The sequence below is a fragment of the Python bivittatus genome, unplaced genomic scaffold, assembly GCF_059951505.1.
Source record: "Python bivittatus isolate LINGU-HERP-01145 unplaced genomic scaffold, Pbiv_v1 ctg000690_np1212, whole genome shotgun sequence".
NCBI classification, from domain to species: Eukaryota; Metazoa; Chordata; class Lepidosauria; order Squamata; family Pythonidae; genus Python; species Python bivittatus.
In genome coordinates, this window is record NW_028277096.1 from 5,844,620 (window position 1) to 5,870,042 (window position 25,423).

General features: G+C 41.1%; 2 protein-coding genes across 3 annotated transcripts; one reads left to right on the forward strand and one right to left on the reverse strand.

Moving 5' to 3' along the window:
- Positions 1–1,307: 1,307 nt before the first annotated feature.
- ZNF512 (zinc finger protein 512) lies at positions 1,308–14,286 on the reverse strand. 2 transcript variants are annotated; one of them, XM_007420876.4, is made up of 14 exons: positions 13,971–14,286; positions 12,270–12,395; positions 11,150–11,242; positions 10,814–10,897; positions 9,683–9,807; positions 6,500–6,586; positions 6,013–6,111; positions 5,651–5,818; positions 5,120–5,314; positions 3,894–3,995; positions 3,430–3,492; positions 2,915–3,013; positions 2,410–2,729; positions 1,308–1,580 (listed from the first exon to the last, which is right to left on the reverse strand). In XM_007420876.4, exons 2-13 carry the CDS (start codon positions 12,325–12,327, stop codon positions 2,442–2,444), a joined length of 1,461 nt encoding a protein of 486 aa, XP_007420938.2. In that variant the 5' UTR covers positions 12,328–12,395; positions 13,971–14,286; the 3' UTR covers positions 1,308–1,580; positions 2,410–2,441. The 2 variants fall into 2 exon arrangements, with proteins under 2 accessions (XP_007420938.2, XP_007420939.2); XM_007420877.4 differs by having other exon boundaries at positions 12,276–12,395; positions 13,971–14,284.
- Positions 14,287–14,390: 104 nt separating this feature from the next.
- GPN1 (GPN-loop GTPase 1) lies at positions 14,391–25,190 on the forward strand. Its single transcript, XM_007420878.4, has 14 exons — positions 14,391–14,864; positions 14,974–15,067; positions 16,269–16,308; positions 17,230–17,296; positions 17,548–17,585; positions 18,683–18,761; positions 18,859–18,953; positions 20,276–20,321; positions 21,777–21,923; positions 22,122–22,204; positions 22,951–22,990; positions 23,816–23,909; positions 24,405–24,524; positions 24,786–25,190. Exons 1-14 carry the CDS (start codon positions 14,766–14,768, stop codon positions 24,869–24,871), a joined length of 1,128 nt encoding a protein of 375 aa, XP_007420940.2. The 5' UTR covers positions 14,391–14,765; the 3' UTR covers positions 24,872–25,190.
- The last annotated feature ends 233 nt before the right edge of the window (positions 25,191–25,423 follow it).

Genomic DNA, 25,423 nt, shown 5'->3' on the forward strand with positions numbered 1-25,423 from the left:
CTCATATGTCCATGCATGTGCTATACATACACACACACATACAAAATAGAAATATGTATTTATTCCTTATAAGACTGATCTGCCTCCTAACAGAGGGGTCAGCCTGATTTCCCTGGTCACATGCCTCACGGTACAGGCCTAAAGGTGGGGCTACAGAATTTTAGTTTTTTATCACCTTTTTTCCCTCCTACTTGTCAGGATGGCTGTAGGCTACAGGATCCCCATCTATCTGGACATAGGTTATGAGATTCCTATCTGGGTTAAAGGGAAGGATGTCAACGAAAGGCATCTTCCTGGAAGACAGGTCGTGGCAGCAGTAACTGCTAAGCAGATACACTAAGGGGGAAAAGTAGGGCCAGAATGTGTAAAAACCAAAGGAAGGAAGGCTGCGACCTCCCACCATTCATCCTCAGCCCTGCTGCTACAACCATTTTTAAGTGTGTGTCATGCCAACAGGGGCATTACAGAAAAATAATATATTTTACATAGGTACTGATGAGATCAGATTGACTAAAATATGTGATCAGAGGGATGTGATGGGGATCTTTTGCTTGAGCAAAACTTTTTTCCTCATCACTTCTACTTGTGATGGATATAATTACCTACTATATCAGAAGTTATTTGCAACTGCTAGTAAATTACAGGGAGAGATTCTCATCTTTGGGCTGCCCCAAGATAGCTAGTTGGCAATTATGGGAAAAGGATGGACTAGTTAAGGCTTTATCTTCAATCAAGCAAGATCATTATGTATTTTGCATTCAGCAATGGGCTGAAATTAGCAACTTTTTAAAGCATACCCAGCGTGAATTCTTGCTAACTATCTAAACTTAGGGAGATTAAAGCAATTTGAGAACCAGTTTGGTGTAGTGGTTAAGGCATCAGACTAGAAACCAAAAGATTGTGAGTTCCAGTCCTGCCTCAGGCACAAAGCCAGCTGGGTGACCTTGGGCCAGTCACTCTGTCTTAGCCCTAGGAAGGAAGCAATGGCAAAATTCCAAAAATCTTGCCAAGAAAACCGCAGGGACTAGTCCAGGAAATTGCCAAGTGCAAAAAAAAAAAATGCAATAAATGCAATATTAACAATATTTTATGTAAGAGTGGGCAACCTGTACCCCTGAGGTTACTGCTGAACTACAACTCCCAGTACCATTAGCCAGCATGGGGAAGCTGAGTGCAATTCAGCAATATCTGGAAGTCCAGGGTCTCCACTCCTGCATTAAATTCACTGGAAGGAATTCAGTTCTTGTTTGCTTCTTATCACACAGTAACAGTAAATGGTAATTTTTCCACTAAAGAAAACACACAACTAGAGATTAGTAACTTTATTTTCTATGTGGTGTAATACTTCATAGCATCTGTGATGCAAGTTAATCCTATGCAAGCACTTGGCTCAGTATGTAACAGCATGTAACAGACCTTGTCCTACTGCAACTAGGGTGGAGCAGTGGAATTTGGGGAAAGTCTTCTTACTCTCTGCTGTTGACCAATTCTTCTCCCAGACACCTTGCTCTCTTTCTTCACTGCACTTGCAAGAGGTGAATTCGAGTCAAGAATTTCTTCTCCTTTCTGTTTCCAAGTGCCTGCGATTGAAAAGCACATCTTTCGTGTTTCCAAGATTGACAAGGCTATAGCTGCAGTTACTTTTGCTATCCCTTCAACAGAAAATGTAGATTAGCTGCCTTGGAAAAATCTTACATCTTTCCCAATTGACTTATATTTACTTACAGTAATATTCAACTGAATGCTGTGGCATTTAGCAACTGTGCACAGGATTAACTCACTTGGGTACAATCATTTAATCTCGGGGGTTGTCTTTTAGGGTAGATGGAATATCCCCCCTTCCCTCTCCCCCTCCCCAGGTATTTCAAAACAGAAAAGCCTCAAATAGTTGAAGTCAGGGTTAGTGGGGCAGGGTAAAGGACTGAGATCAATTGGCTCCTAACTCCTGTCTCTGCTAGGCCATTGTATAACCACATTTGAGAACTTAAATACATTTTCTCCTGTAACATGCAATGGAATGACTCTGAAAAACTTGGGAAAACCTCCTATTTCCGAATGGCCAGTTTTCATCTATAACAGTGTTTCTCAACTGTGGCAACTTTAAGACGGGTGGACTTCAACTCCCAGAATCCTCAGCCAGCCAGTCCACACACCTTAACGTTGCAAGGTTGAGAACCATTGTCTAGAAAGGTTTTGGAACTTATCAGAGCATTCTGATAGAGCTTTGGACAGCTCTTTCATAGCTTTTAAGCTATGAATGAAGCCAAAGTCAGCTTGAAGATCAGAGAGTAACTAGTAGGATTACTAGAAGTTTGATTCCACTCCTCAAACCAACCCTTTTTCCCCCACTCTCTTTCCCCATGTTTTGCTAAGTACATGCTCCCTAAGTACAAGATGTTCCTGCTCTACCTGTCTTGCAAAGCAGAAACTCCTGCACAAGGCTATTTCTTCACCCTTCTGTGACTGAATTTCAGAGGGAGAGAATCCTCTTCTTCCATGTTCCTACTTTCACGGTCTGCCATCTTAGAATGGCTAACTCTGACCCCCTGCCGTTGGTTCTGATCTGGTCCTAGCCTTGGTGGCTTCTTTGAAGTGGTGCTCCGCAGCTTCTTCTTACGGCTCCGACTGGAGACGTGTTTCTTGTGTTGCTTTTTCTGCTCAGCTTCCTTTTGCTGCAGCTTTACCAGTTTTTCAAAGCTCTTAGCGGTGTTTGTGTTATCAAACCAGTCCTGAGGGGAAGAGGCACAGTACAAACGCTGGGCACACACAGATGGCCTTGACTCCCAGCACAGGGAGAGGGAAAAAGGCTGAACCCTCACCCAGCCCCCGTGAAGAACAGAGTCAGAAAAAAGACCTAAGCCATGGAGTCTGTGCAAACACACACAGGCACATGCTTTTCAGGCCAACCCCTCACCTCAGAGTGCACAGTGTTTATATGGTACTTGACCCCGCTCTCGGATACAAACTCTTTCTCACAAAGCAAGCACCTGTACTTCCCGGCCACAAACTCACCCTGCAGTTGAGGAAAGAAGAAACCATTAGCATTCCTACCAATGACAGTGAGCAATAAGGAAAAGAAGTGAGAATGTGCAAAACGTTTTATTCTGGGGAATTCTGTAATGTTGTACCCTTCCTCTGGATCATGCTGGTGACATCTAGAACATCATAAACTATTTCCTATTCCTGGAAAGGCCAGAGTGACATGGTCTGGAGGAAGAACAAAATGTTCTTTCTGTCCCCAGAGGTAATATTTTCCACATGCTAAGTGAGGGAGCCACACTGATACAAAATATGAATCCTTTGGAGAGGACAAATCTGTTCTTTGGTAGGAAACATGTTGAATTTATGCCTGCTTCCCAGTTCCTAGAGCTTCTCTTGGCAACAACTAGGCAGAGAAGGCCTCCCTGCAGCCTGTCAGCTAATACATACCAGGGTGCAATTGCCCAGATGGGATTTAAGACCAGAGATGCTGCTGTAGACACACTCACAGCCCTTGAGAGAAACAAAATAGAAATAAAGTCACTATGCAAAGATAGAGGGACCTAGGCTGGAAACTATGAGGAAAAACGATTTCATGCAAACTATAACAATGGTATCATCAGTTAGTATGCTTATGGAAAGATGCTTCCCTTTGTGCCTGTAGAGGAAGGATGACAAAAGGAGAGATATAAAGGTTCACAAATCTGAAGATTATGCAACAGACTCCAATGAGCACTTCCCAGATGCTTCTTACATATTGGGCTAATTTGGAAATAGGATAAAGCTGTTCCATTGCAATCAGTTAATCAGGACCACATTTCTATGAAATCACCATGGGAAAAAACCTAGCCCTACCTGCAGACCACATCCCCTGCTCACCAAATCCAATCTTACCTGGCTGGAGCAATGGTTACCTGGTTGGGGCAATGGACCCGTCTGTACATCTTTATTTCTGACCTCCACTTGCACAGAACCTCCTGGCTCACAGCAGGCATCCCTGGTCGAGTATATTTCAGCTGAGACAGAACAGAACAAAACCAAAAACTAAAATAAGTTCAAGAGCTGGTGCCTTCCTCTTCGTATATTCTTTTTATATGAAGCTGCCCTCCCTACCACAGTGCTGGAGCCAATCATCCCATCTCACAAGAGCTTGTCATGTCAGGCAAGATCCATGCCTAATCAAATTCACAGCATATATTCAAGCAAATGCGGAATCCTTTCAACTTGCCACATACCCTGGCAGCTACGCATATGGAACACTAATTGAAAAAATTAACACAAAGGTAGAAACTGTTAGTGAAACTAAAGCCAACTGAAAGGGGTTATTTATTTATTATATCTCAAGGACGCTTAACTCCAAAAAAGACTCTAAAAGGATACATAATATATATATTTTTTAAAAATCATGAACTCCCAGACAAAACCACATGAAGAACTTCTGACTTCCTCTAGAAAAGGGATAGACAGTTGCTGGCCACCAAAGTCTTGCATATGATGCAGAAAGTCCTTCCAATGTCAAATTCTAGCCATAAACATCATCCCAAATAGTCTTGAAAATCCAACAGAAAGAACGGAAAATCTTACTTCAAGTCATAGAAGAGCTGCTTTTGTACATATAATGTAAACAAAGTGTGACTTGCACTAACTCTATGTTGATTTAATAATTTAACAATTTCCCAGCTGCTTCTATTTAGGTCAGGTCTAATTCCTAGGGATTTTATAGCAAACCTATAGTGTCTCTGTGCTTCTCTCCATGTACGTAACATTCCAAGAAGGATGCAAATAAATCAGCTTGCATACCCAGTTATGAACAGAGACTTGGGATAATTTTGTACGGTAAACTCAAAAACAGGGGGAAATTATGCCTTAAGAGCTGCAAATGTCCCTCACATCCTGGAATGGGCCAATCATTGTCTGAAGGAAGAAGAAAAGGCAGCTATTCCCAGAACTTTATAGACCCACAGCCTGAAACAGAACTGTCACCAGGGATGATCTGAAGTCACAAAGCTGCAATAAAACTATGTGGCCCCAGGCACTGATTTGGTACTCTCAGTTACAAGTGTTTTTCGTACGGTATTTCACGTGTTAGCTAAGTAGATCTTGGACATATCCCTTTTTATACAACACACAAATCTTGTACCTTCCGATCATCGGGAACAAGATCCTGCAAGACTTTCCTCTTTGGCCACTCTTTGACGAGTTCCTCATTAGCCAACTCATGGAGGTAGTAGGCGGCCACCTTGGCAGACTTCCTCTGAATTCTGCCTATGCTGTTTGGTTCCATGCCTGCATCCTTCCTTTGGGTTGGCCTGCTGTCTTCATGGAGGAAGGACACCTGGCAAGGAGAGCCAAGATAAAATGTATTCAGTCACTGCCTGTCTACACTATTCAAAGAGCTGGGAAGAGAGTTACACAATAAGAACTGATTCTTATTATAGAGTCAGAAACACTATGGCACAATAGCATATCTGAATGGTGTTGTGGCCCTTGGTTCTTTCCTCCCCACTCCTTAATTGTCTTGTGCCCTGATAAGTGCTTTCTCCACAGAAAGGACTTGAAATCTTTGGGATGACTTGTGAAGGTGAAGAAGTAAAGAGACAGACTAAAGGGTGCTCATAAGCGTATCTGTTCCCCAGCCAATCTCCCCAGTTTCAGTACCCAAAGAACTCACAGGTCCATGCTCAGATTTCAAGTGGTAAACAAGGCCTGCCTTGGACCGATAGGCTTTACTGCAGTGGTGGCATTTTAAGGCCATCTTCTCCAGTTCAGCAGCTGCCTTTCCACATTTCTGTGTGTGGTAGAGGTACCCCATTATACTGGTGAAACTGCCTGTACAACCCTGTAGAAGCAGGTGAAGAAAAACAGTGGTCAGTTCTTGAGTCTGGAGAAAGGAGACGTGTTAACTTTCCTTACCTACAGTCAGAAACCCAGAAGACAGTTCTAATCCACTGGCCTACCACTTCCCCAGAACAGGCAGAGAGACTCTTCTCAAGGCTGCAAAGGTGTCCCTCAGCCTTAGTAGCTGAAGCTCACCTCCCTCGTGCACTTGAGCTTCCCCATGCGCTTCAGGACTCTCCTCAAGCAGTCTCGCTCACTCTGCTTATCCAACTGGCCAGCTTCCTTCCTAATTGGCTGCATGAAAGCAGAGAAGGGAAAGATTAATCCAAGGCTATTCTTCACAGCGGACCAAAGGAAGGTATCCCTTACAAAGGAAAAACAGGATAGGCAATGAAAGATTAAAATCCTGCATGTCAGTCAAGAGCAGCTTGGGTCTCAGTCCATTCTCCCAATGGGGCTACACAAGCAATTTCTTGTTTTTCAGTGCTGCTGAGGCATGTGACTTGTCAGGGATTTCTGAACAAACACTGAGTTATCATTTTAGCAATGCAACAAGTTGTTGCAGAGAGATCACACCCAATTTCCAGGTGCTAGGTAGCATAAATGTTCATGCTGGCTACCATGGAAGCCCTAAGGTCTTTCCTAGCCAAGACTTTGTATAGATATATACTTTCCACCATACCAGGCTGTTGTGATCTGCCATGATGTGATACTTCATTCCTGCCAGAGACCGCAGTTGTTTCCCACAGTGGTGACATGTGAACATCTCCTAAGAATAGAAAGTGTTAAGGCAGTAGAGAGTCCAAGATGCAATAATTATGTGCTATCCTAATCGCCCTCCATTCAGTGGTACTGAATGATCTCAGATCTTAGCATTATAGAATGTCTTCATTCTATCCAATTTTGGGGAGTTTCACCTAAAAGACCTTTCTTGCACCCAACCATACATTTCAAAATATGGATTCTTCTTACCACAAAAAGAGAACAAACAATTCTACCCATTCTTGACACCATGCATAATTTTATACACTTTGGGTTTTTTTCCCCTTGAAGTACCAAATGTAAGTTTTACTGACAGAGAAATGAGTCCTGCTCCTTGATCATTTTGGCTGCTCTCTTCTCCATTTTTTAGGATTTACAAAATTGTCTGAATCTTAATGATACGTAATATTCCAAGTGTGGCTGCACAATGTTTTTGCATCAGCTTTATTTTCATTACCTTTCTTAATAATCCCCAACATGGAGTTTTACAATATATTGGATGAACAATCTCACAATTATTCTAGTCTGAAGAACTCTTTCCTAGTTAGTTATAGCCTGACAAGACTCAGTTAACCTATTGATTGATTGATTGATTGATTGTTAAATTTGTATGCCGCCCATCTCCCCCCAATGGAAGACTCTGGGTGGCTCACACTCAAAACCAGAAACCCCACCAGCAATTAAAAATGCCCCATAAATAGTTAAAATAGATTAATCCATTAAAAATCAAATATCGGCAACAAACCCTGTACATAAATACTAAAAACATTCAAGATGTCGGGGGGGGGCAAGGTCAATCACCCCACAAGCCACCTCCACTGGTGCGAGCCCCCATCCTGCCCCCAGGCCTTCTGGCACAGCCAGGATTTCACCCCTTTCCTGAAGGCCATGAGAGTGGGGGCACACCGGATCTCAGGAGGCAGATTGTTCCATAAGGCGGGGGCCACAGCAGAAAAGGCCCTCTGCCTAGACCTCACCAGTCGAAATTCCTTGACCAGTGGGGTCTGCAACATGCCCCTTCTGCTGGACCGAGTGGGGCGGACTGGAGTAACCAGGGCAAGACGGCTCCTCAGATAACCTGGTCCTGTGCCATGAAGGGCTTTAAAGGTGATGACCAACACCTTGAATTGGACCCAGAAGCAAACTGGCAACCAATGCAGCTCGCGTAATATGTGCCCTCCTAGGGGCATTCAGAACAGTCCATGCCGCCGCATTCTGCACCAGCTGTAGCTTCCAGATACTCTTCAAGGGTAGCCCCACGTAGACTGCATTACAGTAATCCAACCGGGAGGTGACCAGGGCATGAGTGACCGTGCAGAGGGCCTCCTGATCGAGGAAGGGGTGTAACTGTCGCACAACATGAAGTTGCGCAAAGGCCCTCCTAGCCACAACTGCCACCTGCTCTTCAAACAGGAGTTGTGAGTCCAGGAGGACCCCCAGATTACGCACCGAGTCTGTCTGGGGCAGCGCGACCCCATCAAGAACCAAAGATGATAAACTCCTAGATCTTGAGGCTCCCCGTACCCACAGCCACTCCATCTTACCAGGGTTCAGTTGAAGCCTGTTGGCCCCCATCCAGGCCCCTACAGCCTCCAGGCACCGCGAGAGGGTACTCACATATTACACAAGGAATAATAATTTATCTGTCTTGATTTGCATCATGTTCTACTTGCTGATATTATGTAGTATTTGCTCTTTTAAAGCACATGTACCCAGTTTAGAAACAACTTTCTTATTTATTTCCTATTCTTTTGGGGTTTAGCTTTCCCAACTGTACTAGCTGCCTATTGGAAATGGACTCAACTTAACATTTTGCTATTGGCCCATAAAGGCCTGAAGAACTTGTAACCAAGTTAACTGGGGGAATGTCTTTCTCATCATAGACCTGTGCAATTACAAACATCTTCAGAGGAGGCTTCTCACTGTACTATCAATTGCTTATTATCATTTAGTAGCTCAATAAAACAGGTTTTCTCTGGAGTGGTACCATTACTTGAAATGCTATTTTCTCTAGTATTCAAGGGGCACCACTTGTCAAGTTTACTTTGCTATGTTTTTTTACTCCCTTCACTGAATGCTGATTGGTGTGGGAGGGCTCAGTTGTGCTTGTCCCACTTTAACATATTTAAAGGCACGTAGATGCCGTTGTTTTAATCTTGTTGCACACTGCTTCTACATATAATTCTAATATTATAATATTAAATGAATGTTTATTGGGTACACTGGTTTTACAAAAAAAAAATCTTTAAAAAGGAAGGGCTTAGGCAATTAAAACATTTAAAGAGAACAAAAGTTCTTCAGCATGCTAACAAGTTGTTTAAAATCATAGTAATGGAAGCAGTATACATTATGTTTGAGCATGTTAGGAAGTATTTTGTTGTCATTTGGACTGGTGAGCAAAGCCAAGGAAGGTATAACTCAAAATTACTGAACATGATACAACCTAAGGGGGCCTGCAAACAGAACACCTCAAAACACCCTTTCAAAACCAGGCAACTAAAAGGCAAATACAACTCTATAAAGGAACAGTACATAATGGGGCAAAATCCTAGTATCACATCTGCATTGTTGAATCTGAATTAATGATGATTGACCAGGGAATAAAGTGTTAAGTCAGCATGCAGTAGCAATAAAATGGAATTTCACTTTGGGGAACCAAATTTAAAATAAAGCTGAAATCTAATAACTTTAGACATGTTTATGATGCTATTGCACTTTTTATACTGTGCAGTTACAGTAAAAAGAATATTACAGAACTGGAAAAAAGCAACCCTAATAATCCATTTTTGGAGCTGTTCCATATGAAGAAACGCTTATGTATTTGGTGTTTTCTAGTTTGAAAAAAGATCAATAAAGAGAGAGGGGCATGACAGAAGTGCATATAAAGTTAGAATTCTAATGTATTACCCCATTCCAACCATTTCATTGTATATAAGCCATTGTTCACTAACCAGAACTTCAAAAGACAAAGGAAGCATGGTTTGGGATGTGTTAGGGAAGTAACTGTCTGATTACCCAGACTGAAGATCAAATACTGGAATAGCTGGACCTTCTTTGGGTGTCCTAACAGAATTCACAAGGACTGTATTTTCCACCTCCTCACCTGGTGGCAATTTGCCATATGCTTTTTCAATCCTTCCACCGTCTTCCTCACTACAGCTCGGCAGATTGGGCAAGTAACACGGCCCTTGTCCAGAATCTCCAAGTACCACTGCTCTTCTAAGCTTCCTGTCAGAGCACAGGATGGAGACAATTCAACATTTTAACCTTCTCTGGAGGTAACCCAACTGAGCCTTCCTTTTGAAGAGCAACAAAGTCAGAACAGAACCATCAAAAGGGAAGGGCTAAAGCACCTCCAGCACAAGAGAAATTTGGGGGCATTTTAGTTTAGAAAAGAGGCGAGTAAAGAGGGGGATATGAATACAAAATCATGCATGGCACAGTAGACTGGGGAGATTTAGGACAGGCAAAAGGAAGCATGTATTCATTATGCTTGAATGTGCTACTTCCTGGATTAGAGCCAGCATACTTCTAAATTCCAGTCATTGCAGAGGAACAACTTTCATGTCCTGCTTGTGGAAGCAGAGCCAGTGAGTTTTAAATGATCTTGGAAGTGATCTAGATCAACCCTTGCTGAATACAGGATCCAACTATAGCATTCTTAATAGACAACAAGCAAAAGACAACCCAGCATCTCCCAATCTGTTCCACTATCAAACAAAAATCTGGTCAAGTGTTATTAGACTTGATGTGTCTTTTGTCTAAGTCAGCTACAAGGTGCTTATAAGTGAGGCTATTCTCTCAGGAAGATTTAGGCTGCAATTTGATATGCATAGGAGTAAGTTCTACTGAACATCAGAGTAGACCTGCACAGGATCCATTTGCTTCTAGTGCATCTCTCTTCCCAAAATAAAATTGTTTTGCAATGATCTGCAAAAATAGCTTTGCCTGAAAAGGACTACGCAGGACTCTCTTCTTACAGTTTTATGTAGGTACCTCTAGTAATGTTTTTATATAGACAGCATCACTAAGCCTTTAGTAATATAGTTATCCTTTTCTCACTGCACACGTAGATGCTTAGTCTCCTTTTCCAGTTCTACTGGGAAATGGAAAGGAGTACTACCCCTTTTCTATTACTGTTAAGACCTAAACTGTGATAGTTCTTAGTTGTTATTTTTACATTGCTCAGATATTCATTCTTACCATGGATTTTATATGGAATTCTGCATCTTACCTGCTGCATATGTTGATGGGTCTGACTTTCTAGAGCACTTTTTGGACTTCAAATTAGGTTGTTTTTCCACTGGCTGTCTTTTTCCTGGCAGAAAGGCAAGCAACTGTGAGAGTTTTCATTTGCAACTAGGAAAAACTCACCTAAACATTGAAGATCCTGTAACTAGCATTAGGGAAAGATTAAAACAAAACAAAAAAAAAGCAAGAGTATCACTCCACAGACTGGATCAACTGAGAATCCATTAAAGGAAACAAATATATGGGGTCTATGCCAAGCAGAAAGTTGGGAATACAGGTGAATCCAAGGAAAGCAATCAAAAAGTACTGCTTTACTCACCAGAAACTTTTTGCTTCTTTTTTGGAGGTTGTCTGCAGTCTTCTTCATCACCTTGTTCCATCCTATGCTTTGCCTTGGAGTGGGAATCTCCAGCTTGGGAGAGATACCAAGATAGCTTTTTTTGGGGGGGGGTTACAGTTAAAAAAAAGGCAAATATAGGTTCAAGACAGATGCAACCATAGCCTAACCGATTTTTTTGTGTGCACCTTCAAGTCAGTGTTGACTCCTGGTGACTGCCAGGACTAGTCCCTGCAGTTTTCTTGGCAAGATTATCAGAAATGTCTTGCCATTGCCTTCTTCCTAGGGCTGAGAGAAAGTGACTGGCCTAAAATCACCTAGCTGGCATCATGCCCGAGGTGGGACTAGAACTTACAGAATTAACCCTAACCTTAACCACTACACCAAATCAACTCTCCTAATAGAAACATTAATCAAATAACACCTACATGTTGTAGCTGTTCACCTAGTCCCTCTTAAAAAGATCGAATTTAACACAAAATAAGACTAACTACAAAGTGGCCATGCAAAATGTCAGGAAGGAGCAATCTTATCTGAGCCCATAACTTTAAGTATGGGTCAATTAGTTTTGCAGCTAAAGTATCCATCGCTGCAATTCATTGCAAATAAAAGCTTTAGGCACAGAGAATTCCCTCCCCTTCTCCTTCTTTCCTTTCCAATTATAATCAAACTCTGACATATAATTAGATTTAAATATAATTTAAATCTAAAAAGAAGCAAAGTGAAAGCATCTGTAATTTGCACTCACTTGAGAAAAGAAGGCATGCTATATAACATCTATTTCGACATGGGAATGTTATATATGAATTTGACTTTAACAAATCATTAGAAACTTACAACTCTCTCAAGTTCTAATCAAGAGAGACCAGGAAAATGTATTATATTCCAAATGAAGAAATTTCTTTCTAATTTTAAGGAGACACCAAGCCCAGAAATATATATGAGTTTTATTCATTCACTCATGGTTCTAATTTACTGCCAGAGTCCCCCAAACACTCCCAATGGTTTACAATATACCCAATAAAACCATAAAACCAATGTATAACATAAAACCCATAAACTCCATTATGCACACCCTATTTTGTCTGTCTTCAAAACTCACCCATACCTTTCTTCTCCTCTTCCATAACAACCTTGACAGAAGGCTTCATCCTTTTCATCTCAAGCCAGTAGCCTGGCCTGCAAATGGCTCCATTATGTCCAAGGTCTGGCTCTACACTTGCTGGCTCTGAAAGGAGAAAGCATCACTTTCTTACTGTACTACATACAGTAGCTAATCAAGCCATTTATATATCCAGCAGATGCATTTGCACGTTAAGCTTCATTACTTTTAATACTGGTCTGCCTTTTTGTGTTTTAGCAGGTGAGCAAACTAAGCTCATGAGCATGAAACTGAGCAAACTCAGGGAGGCAGTGAAGGACAGGAAGGCCTGGCGCGATATGGTTCATGGGGTCACGAAGAGTTGGACACGACTTAACGAATGAACAACAAGAAAAAAACCTAAGCTCATGTGGTTAACTTGTGGCTCAATTTATCATACAAGCCCAGAAAATAGTTTAAGTCAATTGACTCAATGACCAAGTTAAGCATGTAGTGTGAATGCAGCTGAAGTGTCAAAACAACTTCAAGTGAGAAATAATCAATGTGTTTATTATTGGAAGCAGCATATAAACAGTAATTGTGAGAAGTGGAGAATTTGAGTTCTTCAGCCCTTTACTGAGTTCCTTGATGACCCCAAAAAACCTTTCAAGAGACCCTCCTCTTTATGAAATAATTGTTGAATTCTAACTAAGCAACTGGAATTGGAATTGAAAGTAAACAGATGCAGCTCCATAACTGATACATAATCCTTGAACTGAGAGAGGCCATTTAACCACTGAGGCCAATCCCTTACACAATACACATAAACAGACCAGTTGCATGTAGATTTTAAGTGTTATTGTTTTACAGATTTTCTTTAACTGAATGTGTTTTACTGGCAATTTTGGAAAAGGTGTGGAATCAGAGTTTTGGTAACTGTAACTTGATTGGTTTCACTGACCATACTTTTTCTAAATTTTTACTGTACAAAGACATGTAATTATTGGTGGTTTTATGTTTTACTAATTGTTTTTCAATTGGCTGCATGTTGTGCACCTTGCTGAAAGGCATGCCATAAAAATTATAAATATGAATGGAGGAATCTAAAATGAAAGCATTCTTAACAGGTAGTTTGTCCAGTCTCCGCCTGAACACATCCAATGATTATTCCATTTATGCACACCACCTAAAATTTCGGGAGCTATATGCTATAGGAGAGCCAGTTTGGTGCAGTGGTTAAGGCATCAGGCTAGAAATGGAGAGACCATGAGTTTTAGTCCCACCTCGGACACAAAACCATCTGGGTGACTGTGGGCCAATCACACCCTGTCAGCCCTAGGAAGGAAGCAATGGCAAACTACTTCCGAAAAACCTTGCCAAGAAAACTGCAGGCGCTACTCCAGGCAGGCGCCAGGAGTCAAAAACTGACTCAAAGGCACAACATAATAAATAATATGCTAAAGACATTTAAGCTGCGTAAAGCCAAAAATTGGCTAATTCAGTAACTAGGTGAATAAGTGAAACGTGCAAATGCACTCAGTGAGCCGTTCCGAACCGGAGAAGAGGGAAAACATGTGAGAACCGATGGTTTCAGGGCAGAATCATCTAAAGTAGGCAATCTTCGCTCCTATTTGGGCAAGGGCCGCGAGCCTTGCTTTCTAACGGACCCTCGGGAGCGGCAGAGCTCCAACCTCCTTCCCCGGAACTGTCCGCATGACTTACCTTTGCGCCAGGTTGTCTTCCTGCGCAGCGATCTGGCGCGGGATCCCGAGAACAAGGGAATGGGTTTATCCAGGGAGCCGCGAAAAAAGAGAAAAGAAAGACGGCGCTTTAAACAGCACCAAACCGACCAGTTCTCTCCTCCGAGCCTCAGAGGAAGCGGAAAGAGGAGCGGCTATTGCTTCCCCTTCCTGGTTGCCTAGGTGACAGAAACTTCACTACAGAGTCGTCGCTCTGGCCCCTCATTATCACTAAAAACATCATTTCCGCCCCAACCTTCTCTTAGAATTAGAATTGGAAGTCTTAGAACTGGAAGCCACCAGTGGCGGTGGTACATTGCAGAATTGTGCCACTCTAGGCTATCACAACTCTATCCTGAAAAGCCATGGCGGTTCAAAGTTCAACAGGAATACTGCAGAAAGAAATTGTAGAACGGCAGTATCTCGTCTCAGAGAACAACGAGGCGGAGGAAGACTCACGCCGTGCCGATGTCAGGGTGGCATCTTTGAAAATGTTCTCTGAGGGACGGTACAGAGTAGTTGAACATTAATGGTCTTGTTTAACAGCCTAATTTTGCGAGAGGAAAAGTCTCTTCAGTGGAGAGTGTTGGGGAACACGACTCGAATAGTTCCCATGACTTCACCAGCCCCACCAATATGAGGTTGTTCATTTTCCAACATCTGTCCTTTGTTCTTTCTTATCTCTATGGTCAAAATCTTGGTTTCCTTTTCCTTTTTTGAGCAGGAAAAAGGGACCTTTCTTCCGGAAGTCAAAGAAAGCGGATGAAACGGCGGCAAAATGGCAGCGGCCGCTGTGGCAGCCGGTTCTGCCTCCGGAGCCCCAGTGTGCGTCCTAGTGCTGGGAATGGCTGGCTCTGGCAAGACGGCGCTGGTGCAGGTGCGGGCGGAGCGGGAGAGGGATCGGCCGGAGGGAGGGAGGTTGTAAGAGGGCTGCTCGGTCCCCCTGCCCGCTTTCTTTGGGCTGACGTACGGTTTGTTTTCCATAGAGACTTGTTGCTTACCTGCATAGTAAGAATTCTCCTCCGTATGTCATCAATCTGGACCCCGCAGTTTATGAACTGCCTTTTCAGGCCAATATCGGTGAGTACGTACTGTGGTTGTCTACGTGCTTTGCTAGAGTTCTTTTCTTTAGGAAAGTATGAGAAGATTTATTAGTTAGTTTGGCTATAAAGCACAAATAGTTAAACCTTTGGCTCAGGGTAGGATTAGGGACTGCAGACATCCAAGCAACTGACAGCGTGCATGAGCTGCCACACATTTGGCCATGACCACACACATGGGCATGGTTGCTGGCTCACTTTTTTTTCCAGATTTTTTTTATCTTACCTTTCTTATTTTTATAAATAAATCAAGGCGGCAAACATACCTAATACTCCTTCCTCCTTCAGTTTTCCCCACAACAACAAGCCTGTGAGCTGAGAGAGAGTGACTGGCCCAAAGTCATCCATGCCTAAGGCAAAATTCACAGTCTCCTGCTTTCTAGTCTGGCATCTTAACCACTAGACCAAACCGGCTCTCCTTTGCTTTCCAAACCTTCCCCCAGTTGTAGGTGCCATTGGCCAGCACCGAATATCCAGCACAGGGATGCTGTTACTCCATTTGTAGTTGTAGGTGCAAATCTTCCCCCAGTTGTAGGTGCCATTGGCCCAGCACAGAGTATCCAACAAAGGGATACTGTTACTCCATGTACCTCCACCACTGCCAACTAAGCGGAGTTGCTGGAAAATGTCAGAAATGTAGCTCTCCTTATGATTGTAGAACATAATTGGAGTGGCTCAGTATTTGTTGGCTTGTTCTGTATATAATTAAGGAATAAATGGTGGATTTTGTTTTGTTTTAGGGAATTGATTAAATTGAACTGGATCACATTAATAGGAATAGATGACTAGACTTGCATACATTAGTCTATAGTCCAGTATTCTAAACCTTTGCTGGCAGTTCCTTAGGATGGATTGGAAATTTGTGTGTTTGGATTATGATTTCCATGATTACCTGATGTGAAATCACCTAGAGAGTATTAGAGAAATACAGTATTAGAGCTGCACTTAGGATGATGAACAAGCAGTGAGAAAGTAGGAAAATTTGGGGGGATGTTACATTTAAAGGTAAATTATTTTTTGTTTGAACAAGTAAGATGTATTCCTTCTAAATTTGTTTTTAATCAGGCTGTTGTGTGCTGCTTGCGATAGGCATCACGACAATCAAGTTAGTTTTACCTGATTAGATAAAAATACTGGTAACCCCCTTCCCACCTCTTTTCTTTTCTTTTTTGTTTTTAAAGATATTCGGGACACAGTGAAGTACAAAGAAGTCATGAAGCAGTATCCTTGCATTATTTAGCTATTTCTTAAAGATGTAGCCATATCATTTCTTATTTATTTGTGTATATTTTGCTGGATGTATATGCTGTCTGACTTTGATGTAGTAGAGTTGGGGGTTAGGAGTAGCTAGGAATGGAAATGCAAACATAAAATTTGGAATAGTTAGGGATAGAAAGTCTTCTGATCTGGGAAACCTTGAAACCCACAACCACTTGACCTTGCCAGGGTTGAGGGGATGCCTGCTCTTCTCCATCTAGAAGGACAAATTGCTTTATTTGTTAACTAATTAATTAATGTTAATTTAGCCTACTGTGGAGGAGGCTTTGCTTATAAGTAATCTTATGACCTGTTAACTGCCAAAGATTAGCAGCTGAGATAGAGAAGTCTATAAAGAGCCTTGTGGCACCTTATAATATTGATTATTGCCTAAGCTTTCATGGATCACAGCTCATTCCAAGATATAAACATTCATACAACCACTGGGATGGAGATTATAAATTATAAAATATGAGGTCAGTCTAACATGGGTGAACACATATACACAAAACCAGAAAATGGTTTCAGAAATTATGCCAGTCCTTTGACTGGTTATACTTTTCAAGCCATTTGTGAAAATCCTGAATTTCTCTTTTAAACTCGGTTAATACTGACAATATCTATAGACTGTATGTGATAGGGTAATTGTAACTACAGCATTCTTTAGGAGACCTTGCCCAAATTAATCAGACTAGTGAGTCTTGGCTGCAAATACTTCAGCTGGATGCATAGAACTCCAATGCCATTCTGAATAAAAAAGAGCCATGATGTTCTGCAGCTTGTTATTGAAGTAAAACTTCCTATTATTCTCTTGTGGGTTTGCACTGGGGAATATGCTGACCCCAGTGATTTGGATTTCTTCAACTTTTCCTGACCTAGCTCCAGGTATGCACTGGGCCCAAATGGTGGCATCGTGACGTCCCTCAATCTTTTTGCTACAAGATTTGACCAGGTAAGTGTTTGCTTTACTGATTTTGCTGGTGAACAGTGCACCATATTGACAAGCTGCTGAATATTCTTTCCTGAAAATTTCAGTATTCTGGGCCATATCATTGCTAAAGCTTGGAGCAGTTAACTGTCAGTATAGCTGCAAAATTGAAGTATGTCACTAATTCTGTTATACTAAGGACCCCTTCTTTTAGTAGCTCTTCTGCAAACTCCAGTTTTGTATACAAACTGTATTTTCTCTTTCATCTTTATCAGGTGATGAAGTTCATTGAAAGACGACAGACTGCATCCCAGTGAGTCAGTGAGAAATCTGATGCATCCTGTTGGGAGGGAGGGGGTGGCTGCTGGGAGGCCCCTTTTTAAGAGGGGAAATATGTGTTGCTTATCTTAAGTAGATCTACCTTACTTAGGATACGTTACCTTTTTTCTTTATAGACCTTATTAACATTATCTTAGTTTTTAACTTGTGCAGTTCACAAAATGACAAAATGAAAAAAAAAAACCCACACCCAATAACTTAGAGGAAATAATCAGGTAATATTACTCAAATTAGAATCATAGGTCTAAAATTAGAATTTAAAATACATACTCAAATACCCAGCATGCCAAAAGCTTACTGGATGAGTATATCAAAGGGACTCAGGATTCTAAAACCAGGACACAGTGATTAAAAAAAAATTGTGTCCAGCATTATTGTAAAATGAATTTCAGATACTAGCAAAGCATGTGGCAAGTCCTCTCTGGGAACAGGAGCAGTCCAGCCACCAGTTACGAAGTTTTAAAGAATGATAGGGATCTTCAACCTTTTTGGAAGCTATGAAAAAATTCTGAAGTCTTTTTGAAGTCATGAAAAAATGTGCTGGGTATTACCTCCATAAATTGGCAGTTAGTGTATGGTCAGTCACAAAATACTGAGAGTAGCCCCCCTACACCTTTTTTTCCCCCCTCACAGGTATATATCTGTATAAACTTTGGGTGTGTTCTTTGTGTGACTTGGAATATTTTGAAATCAGTGCTCAGAGTCCTCTCAGTTCCTAAATGAATCCAAAAACCATTTAAATAGGGCTGGAGTGGCATATGAAATATTTTGGAGATCTTCCTTTGAGCAAACAGTTGTGCCTTGTCTCTCCTGAAGCAGTAGTCTTGGACTAAAGTAGTCATTTACTTTGGATTGATAAGGACAATGACTCATAAAATCATCCTTTATTTTGAAGAGAAATCATTAAATCTGGACTCAGCTTTTGTCTCTGCAGGTAGAAGCTCTTACTTGAATTTCTGAGACAGCAATGGAGCAGGTACACATTGCTGTCCAGCTCCTGTGTGTGCCATCTGAATAAAATGTGTTCTGTATGTTCTGAGTGTGTGAGTGAGCAAATCCGTTCTCTTGTAGGTATGTCCTAATAGATACACCTGGGCAGATTGAAGTGTTCACTTGGTCTGCCTCAGGCACTATCATCACAGAAGCCCTGGTTAGTGACTTCTATTCATCTTACGTTGGGAGGCAATTAGGGATGGTGAAAACTTGCTTTGCTTTGTTAACAATAATCCTGTGATGTGCCTGTTTAGGCTTCCTCTTTCCCATCGGTGGTGGTTTATGTGATGGACACATCTCGCAGCACTAATCCTGTCACCTTCATGTCTAACATGCTGTATGCCTGCAGGTAGGAGGCACTGTCCCACTATTCCTACAGTTCCTCTCCTTCTTTATTGGATAGAGGTCTGCTTTTTTATCCAAATTCATTTATTGTTCCCCCAGTTCTTTTTATTTACATGCACCAGCTGCATGCTCAGCACAAATGTTCTGTGTGTTTAATTGGTTTATATCTGGTTTCCTAAACAAAAACGTTAGGTCACCTTAAAAAGCTTAGAAAAGCCAGGCATATTAACTTTAAAAGCCAGTGAAAATTAGAACACTGGAAAAATCCAAGCACCCGTGGCAGGATAGCTGACTTAAAAGAGGGGGTTCCGCAGAGAGTGCGCTGTCACAAAAAAGTCCTATTTGGTCTGCATCTACTTAGTCTTAGCAGTCAGGGAAATTTGGAGAAGAATCTGCCAGACAAAGGTGCAGGTTGGTTTGTATGGGAAGAAGCAATCTTTAAGGTAATTGGTAGAGCCCTACACAACATGGAGCCAAGTTAAATAAGTATGTTAAATTTTACTTAGAAAAGATAGAATCCAGTGAAGTATTTCAGCACAATTTGTTATCTTTAAAATATTTATCAGTACTGCTAAAGTGATGCTTGGCTGATTATTCAATGAAAGCCATTGTGTATTGGGCAAATTTCTATGTTCTGGTTTGCATCTTTCATTGTTAGTTCATCTGCCATTTTTTAATTTAGGTCATACATAATTTAACTTTTTCCTGCACAAAACCAAAAGCAATCACAGGTAGTCTTTTGGCTAGGTTTTACCAAGATCAGAACTTTTGAAGTTCATCAAAGTTGCTGTATCATCTGCCTTCAGGGTATATACCAGTTGCCGTCAGTTTGCCAAGAACTGAAAACCAAATCCCTGACCTCAAGGACGAAAAGGCAGAATTGTGGAGTGTTAACAATTGCATGCCTTTGTTTGATTAAGGAGGGAACAGCAATTACTTTTATAAAAAACTGGAAACCCTTTGTAGACTTTTTGCTGAAAATGGACAAAAATGGTGATTTCGGGATTCACTGATTAAAAAGTGTTATTTATGGAAAGAAGGGAACCATGATATATAATTTGGGAGGGTGGAAATGGTAGTTATTATGTCTGTAACTACTGCAAAGAAAATCAGAAGTTGCTTCTTTAGATATCTTTTCTTTTTCTTTGGCTGTCTGTCACTTTTTCTTTTATGTTTTCATTCTTTTTCTTTTTTCTATTTTTCTGCTTAAATTTCTGCAGTTTTTAATCTTGTGTAAAATTCTTTCAATAAAAATTATATTAAAACAAAAAACAATTGCATGCCTGAGCCATCTTTTTATCTCTGATCATCCACTTTTCTTTTTAGCATCTTGTACAAAACGAAGCTCCCATTTATTGTGGTCATGAACAAGGTGAGTGGGATGTTTCAGAGTCCACATTTAATGCTAGATAACAATGAGATCAATTCTTAATATTAAACCAACACTATCTTTCTGCCACACTTTCTTGTTTCTCTTTTTTAAAAAAGTAGAGGCTATCTATTCAAACTCAACTCCTGATGATTATATAAAGATGTCTATGTAGTTTTGGCAACACAATAGAAGTGATGTGCTGTTGCCTTGTTCCAGCATTTAGGAAAAAAAAAAAAACTTCACTTCTCAGTCTAATCCCAGCTGTGAGATTTCCTGGTCGTCTCCCATCAAAATATTAACCAGATCTAGTCCTATTTAGCTTTTTTTGAGATCAGCCAAATTCAGTTAAGGTGCTACCATGTGCTGTGACTTTTCTCTTAACAGAAGCAACAGAGAATGGTACGGTTAAATTGTGCCATCCAGCTTAGATTTGGGGTATGTTTTTTTTTTTTTTTTGGTTACTCTGATTTATCTATTTGGAACTGATGTTTTCCATTATCTCCCAAGGAAAAAATGCTTGTGAAAAGAAAAAAGCACAGTTAAAATGGTAATTAAAAGGCAAACACAGTTCAGTGTCAGTAAATACAAAATGAGATAGAGTGGGGCAAAATAATCTTAATGGATTACGCCATTGGAATCTCATTGGATATTAAGTTATCAGGACAGTGACCTTGGGATTATTTCTTTATGAAATGTCAACAATGTACAGTATAAGTACTGTGAAAAGGCCAGATTCCAAAAGGCTTGGGGAACATTTGAGCAAGAACAGAAAATAAAACAATGTATCACAATGTTGTTAGATAAGTGTGTGCTGTAACCACATTTGAAATGCTGTATTCAATCAATCTATCTCATAAGGAATACTGAAGATCTGAAAAAAAGCATTGAGAATGATGCTAAAATGATCAAGAGACACTCTCTTAATATTTCTCTGAAATCTGCTGCCTTGAGATTCTCAACCATTAATCTTAAATGCTGTCCTTTGGAGCACAGAGAATAAGTTTTCCAAGCGTCAGTCCTTCCAATGGTTTAAGAGAGCTATTTTGCTTCTCTAGATTGTGCTGAATAACCGTATCTCTTTACCATTACTTACAAAAGTTAGTTTTCAAACCTCTCAGTATCTTCTTCATGTTCCTTGGAATGTGCTCTAGTTTGTTTGTATCCTTAAAATATGGAGCTTTGAATTGATCACAGTACTTCATATATGGCCTGTTGGGTTCTGATGATACTGTAGTCTTTAATTTTTTATCCTGGCTTTTCTGAGTAAATGAAAGGAAGAGCAATCTGCTTTCCTTGCCACTTCTAGAGAACCAGCAGTTCTGGTGAGGCCATTTGTCCTTGTTCCTGGGCCAGTAGGTAACGTGTTGTACTGGCTTAAATTCTGGCAGAAGCTGTTTCCACGCCTTGCCTAAATGTGCACTTAGACACCCTACCTTCTTTTCTTTTTCAACTCAGATAGACATCATTGACCATAGCTTTGCACTTGAATGGATGCAAGACTTTGAAGCTTTTCAAGATGCCCTCAGCCAAGAAACTACCTATGCCAGTAATTTAACTCGGTCCATGAGTCTTGTTTTAGATGAGTTCTACAACTCACTCCAGGTGGGTGCTCTCCTTTGTACTGCAAAGGATGCTGTACGTTCTATATGCAGGTGGGTTTGTTAAACATGTTGTTGAATAACACAGCTGTTGGTGCTGAATGGGAAGAAATAGGCTGAAGTTAAGCCTCAAGCAAGACATTCATTTATTTTAATCTACATTTCTAAAGCAGCCCAGTTTATCAACAACTTTTTCTTGCAGGTGGTGGGTGTTTCTGCTGTACAAGGAACAGGGCTGGATGAATTTTTTGAACATGTGTCCAAAGCTGTTGATGAATATGAACGGTGAGCCTTCAGGAATAAAGGAAACTAGCAGGAGCAACCTGGCATGCTGTGCATTACCTTTAGGGATATCTGAGTTTGGAACAAACTGAATCTGAGGTTGCCTAGAGAGTCTAGAGAGAGCCAGTTTGGTGTAGTGATCAGGCTAGAACATGAGAGACTGAGTTCTAGTCCTGTCTTAGGCATGAAGGCATCTGGGTGACCTTGGGCCAGTCACTCTCTCTCAGCCCTTGGAAGGAGACAATGGCAAACCACTTCCAAAAAATCTTGCCAAGAAAACTGCAGGGACTAGTCCATGCAGTGGCCAGGAGTCAACACTGACTGAAAGCCACCAAAAAGAGAGAGAGAGAGAGAGACTCTAGGCAAATGATGCTTCCAGTTAAGTTTACTTGTACCCTATGAATATATAAGATAGCACAACAACCTTAAAGAAATCAATTGTTTGCTGTTTATATTAACTCAAGAAGCCTCAGCAGTTAAGCAGTTCTGTATCACATGTTTTGATGCATTGTAGGGTGGGCAGAGTCAATGGCTTTTCATGGGGCGCCACCAGATCATTCATTCTTGGTGCAGATATGAGGCTTACACGGAAAATTTCCTCTCTTTCTATAGCAGTAGCTATATAAACTGGTGGCTTATAGTGGTAATGTCCGTTCAGTGCTGCTGCCTATCTCCATTATTGTCTGTTAGGGTATAAGTCAGTAGTGCCCACGAGTAAATACATGAAACCCATTTTTTTTTCCTTCCAGAGAATATCGACCAGAATATGAACGTCTAAGAAAGAAATTGGTAAATATATGCATATACCTTGTTGCTCTGGGCTGTATTGATATAAGCCTTCCCACCTCCAATTGTGTCTGAACATTTGTTGCTATGTTGTTGCTGGAGCTCTAAACAGTATTTCTTAGGATGGAAATACTAATTCACCTATCAGTTGATAAAAGAAGTGTGAGAGAAGGAAATTAAGCAGGAAATCCTAGAGCTATGGTGAATGAATCCAAATCCCCGTTTGTATAGTCACAGGAGCCTTTCTCTTTCCATGGTTAGATGAATTCAAAGTGATTAGAGTTAACAGACAATTATGGAAGAACACAGATCTCTTTTCTTTGAATAGTAAAAAGATAGTGGTAAGCAGTTATCATGACATACTGAATAAACTATGGTGACTGGGTCCATACATATCAAGCCATAGTTTATTTAATGTAGATTTATTAAATAAACCTAGTTGGCTAAGTCTGAACAATACTGAGCCAAAATCAAAGAAACATACTTAATGTAAACTGTGAGGTAAGTTTCTGTGTCTGTGTTTCTTGCCATAACTCACTGACAGCTCCCTAAGCTTTCCATACATCTTCCTACTCACTCTTAGTTCTTAAGGACCTGGCAGGGTTGGATTTCTGTTCATTTTTTGCCTCTTATGAAAGGGGGATAGGACACAAGTGGGGCTTAGAGCATCCTCTGAAGGGCCACGTGAGGATGATCTTACTGAAATTAAGAAGGTTGCGGTAATCTGGAAACTACATCTATGTCATCTTAAGTTCCAGTGTGAGAGCAAAGTGAGATACAAATGCATTGAAAAAACATGTTATTGGAATATACTCTCTTGGTTTATAGGAAAGAGTTCAGAGGCAGCAGCAGGAGGAACAGCTGAAACGTTTGCAGAGAGATATGGGGCCTGTTGCTATGGAGAACAGCCCAGCACCGTCAGGTACATTGAAAGACCTAATACAACTACCTTTTTGACAGGCTGCCTCTAGGCCTCCAAGCCAGCAGGCAGCATTTGGGAGTTTTAGAAGTAGGTTCAGGTTCACAGCCTGCATCATTTTATCTGCTCTGCACTAAATATTTCAGGGTATAGCTGATGAGGGAAATAGTTGGGTCGTCCCCGAGAAAGCTCAGGGGAGGGAAAGGAAGGGCTGCTGGTGGGATTTGTATACATTGGCTTACTTACGGCATTTACATAAGGCATACGGCACTTCATCTGGCAAGGCATTATGCTATAGCTGTAGGACTAAGCATGTACTGCTGCTGCCTTGCTGAATTTCTAAAGCAGCCCAGAGCCCTCATCTAGGTATCATGTATACACAAACTCTCCTGACCTTGTAGTGTTTGAGATCTGGCATGAAACTCCTGGGCAAAGTGTCCATCCTACTGTACAGGAAGAAGCTGAACAATTGCTTTTCTGTTTGCTTTTGGTCCAAAGGTTCAATGGCAGAATCTTCATTAGGCCCATCAGAACTGATTCTGACACGAGGAACTTTGGAACCAGAAGAGGAGGAGGAAGAGGCCCAAGACAGTGATACTGATGACATTGATCATAAAGGTAATTAAGGCTCTGAAGGAACAGGAGGAATTAAAAATTGCAAGAGACAAGCCAGGAGGGAGGATGGTGGCATTTTCCCATCAGTTGCTTTACATGGAGTTCCTTACAACTCTGTCTTACATTCATTTTACAATCCAGCCAAGGGATGAGGCTGATATCTTCATTTCTGGTGATGCTGGTTGCTATTAGAAAGGGCATTTGGGATCATAAGGCATTAGTGGCGCTCACTTTGTGAACACATCTCTTCTGTTTCCTGTATAGTGACAGAGGAAAGCCATGAAGAACCTGCCTTCCAAAGCTTCTTGCAAGAAGCCAAGCTGCACTATTCAACCAGAAGCAGCCAGTAGAGGAGAGCAAGGACAGTTGCATGGTTGGATGCAGAAGCTGAAGGACACAGAGCTGTGAAACAGACTCACTCGCTGTGGTCTATGGCAATAGTTCTGGTCCTCTCGACTCACAGGGCTACTGAATTCTTTCTGTGGCATCTTTTTTCAGTGGGAGACTGAAGTAGTTTGCCAGAGCCCGATGGTCATTTCTGCAGATGCAACATAATCACTTGTTGGCAGAAGAATATGACTTTGAGAGATCTTGTCCCTGTGTTGCGAATTCTACCTATAATATATGTTTCTGTTTTGTAAATTATTAGCAAATATCTATTCTGCTACATGTTATTGGTGGCTGACTTTTTTTTCTGGCTTAATTATTAGCACTTCACTTTTGTTTCACCCATATATGCTGGAACAAGAGAAGACACAGCTGGGATGTGAGTTCAGACACACAAAGAACGTGACATCAGATGAGGGGTCATTTTCCTAAGCATTTTGAGGACGTAGGGAGGTGTGAAATGCTAAATATAGAATATTTAGCCTTACGCTTTTTCTAAGATCAGCTCTGAGAGA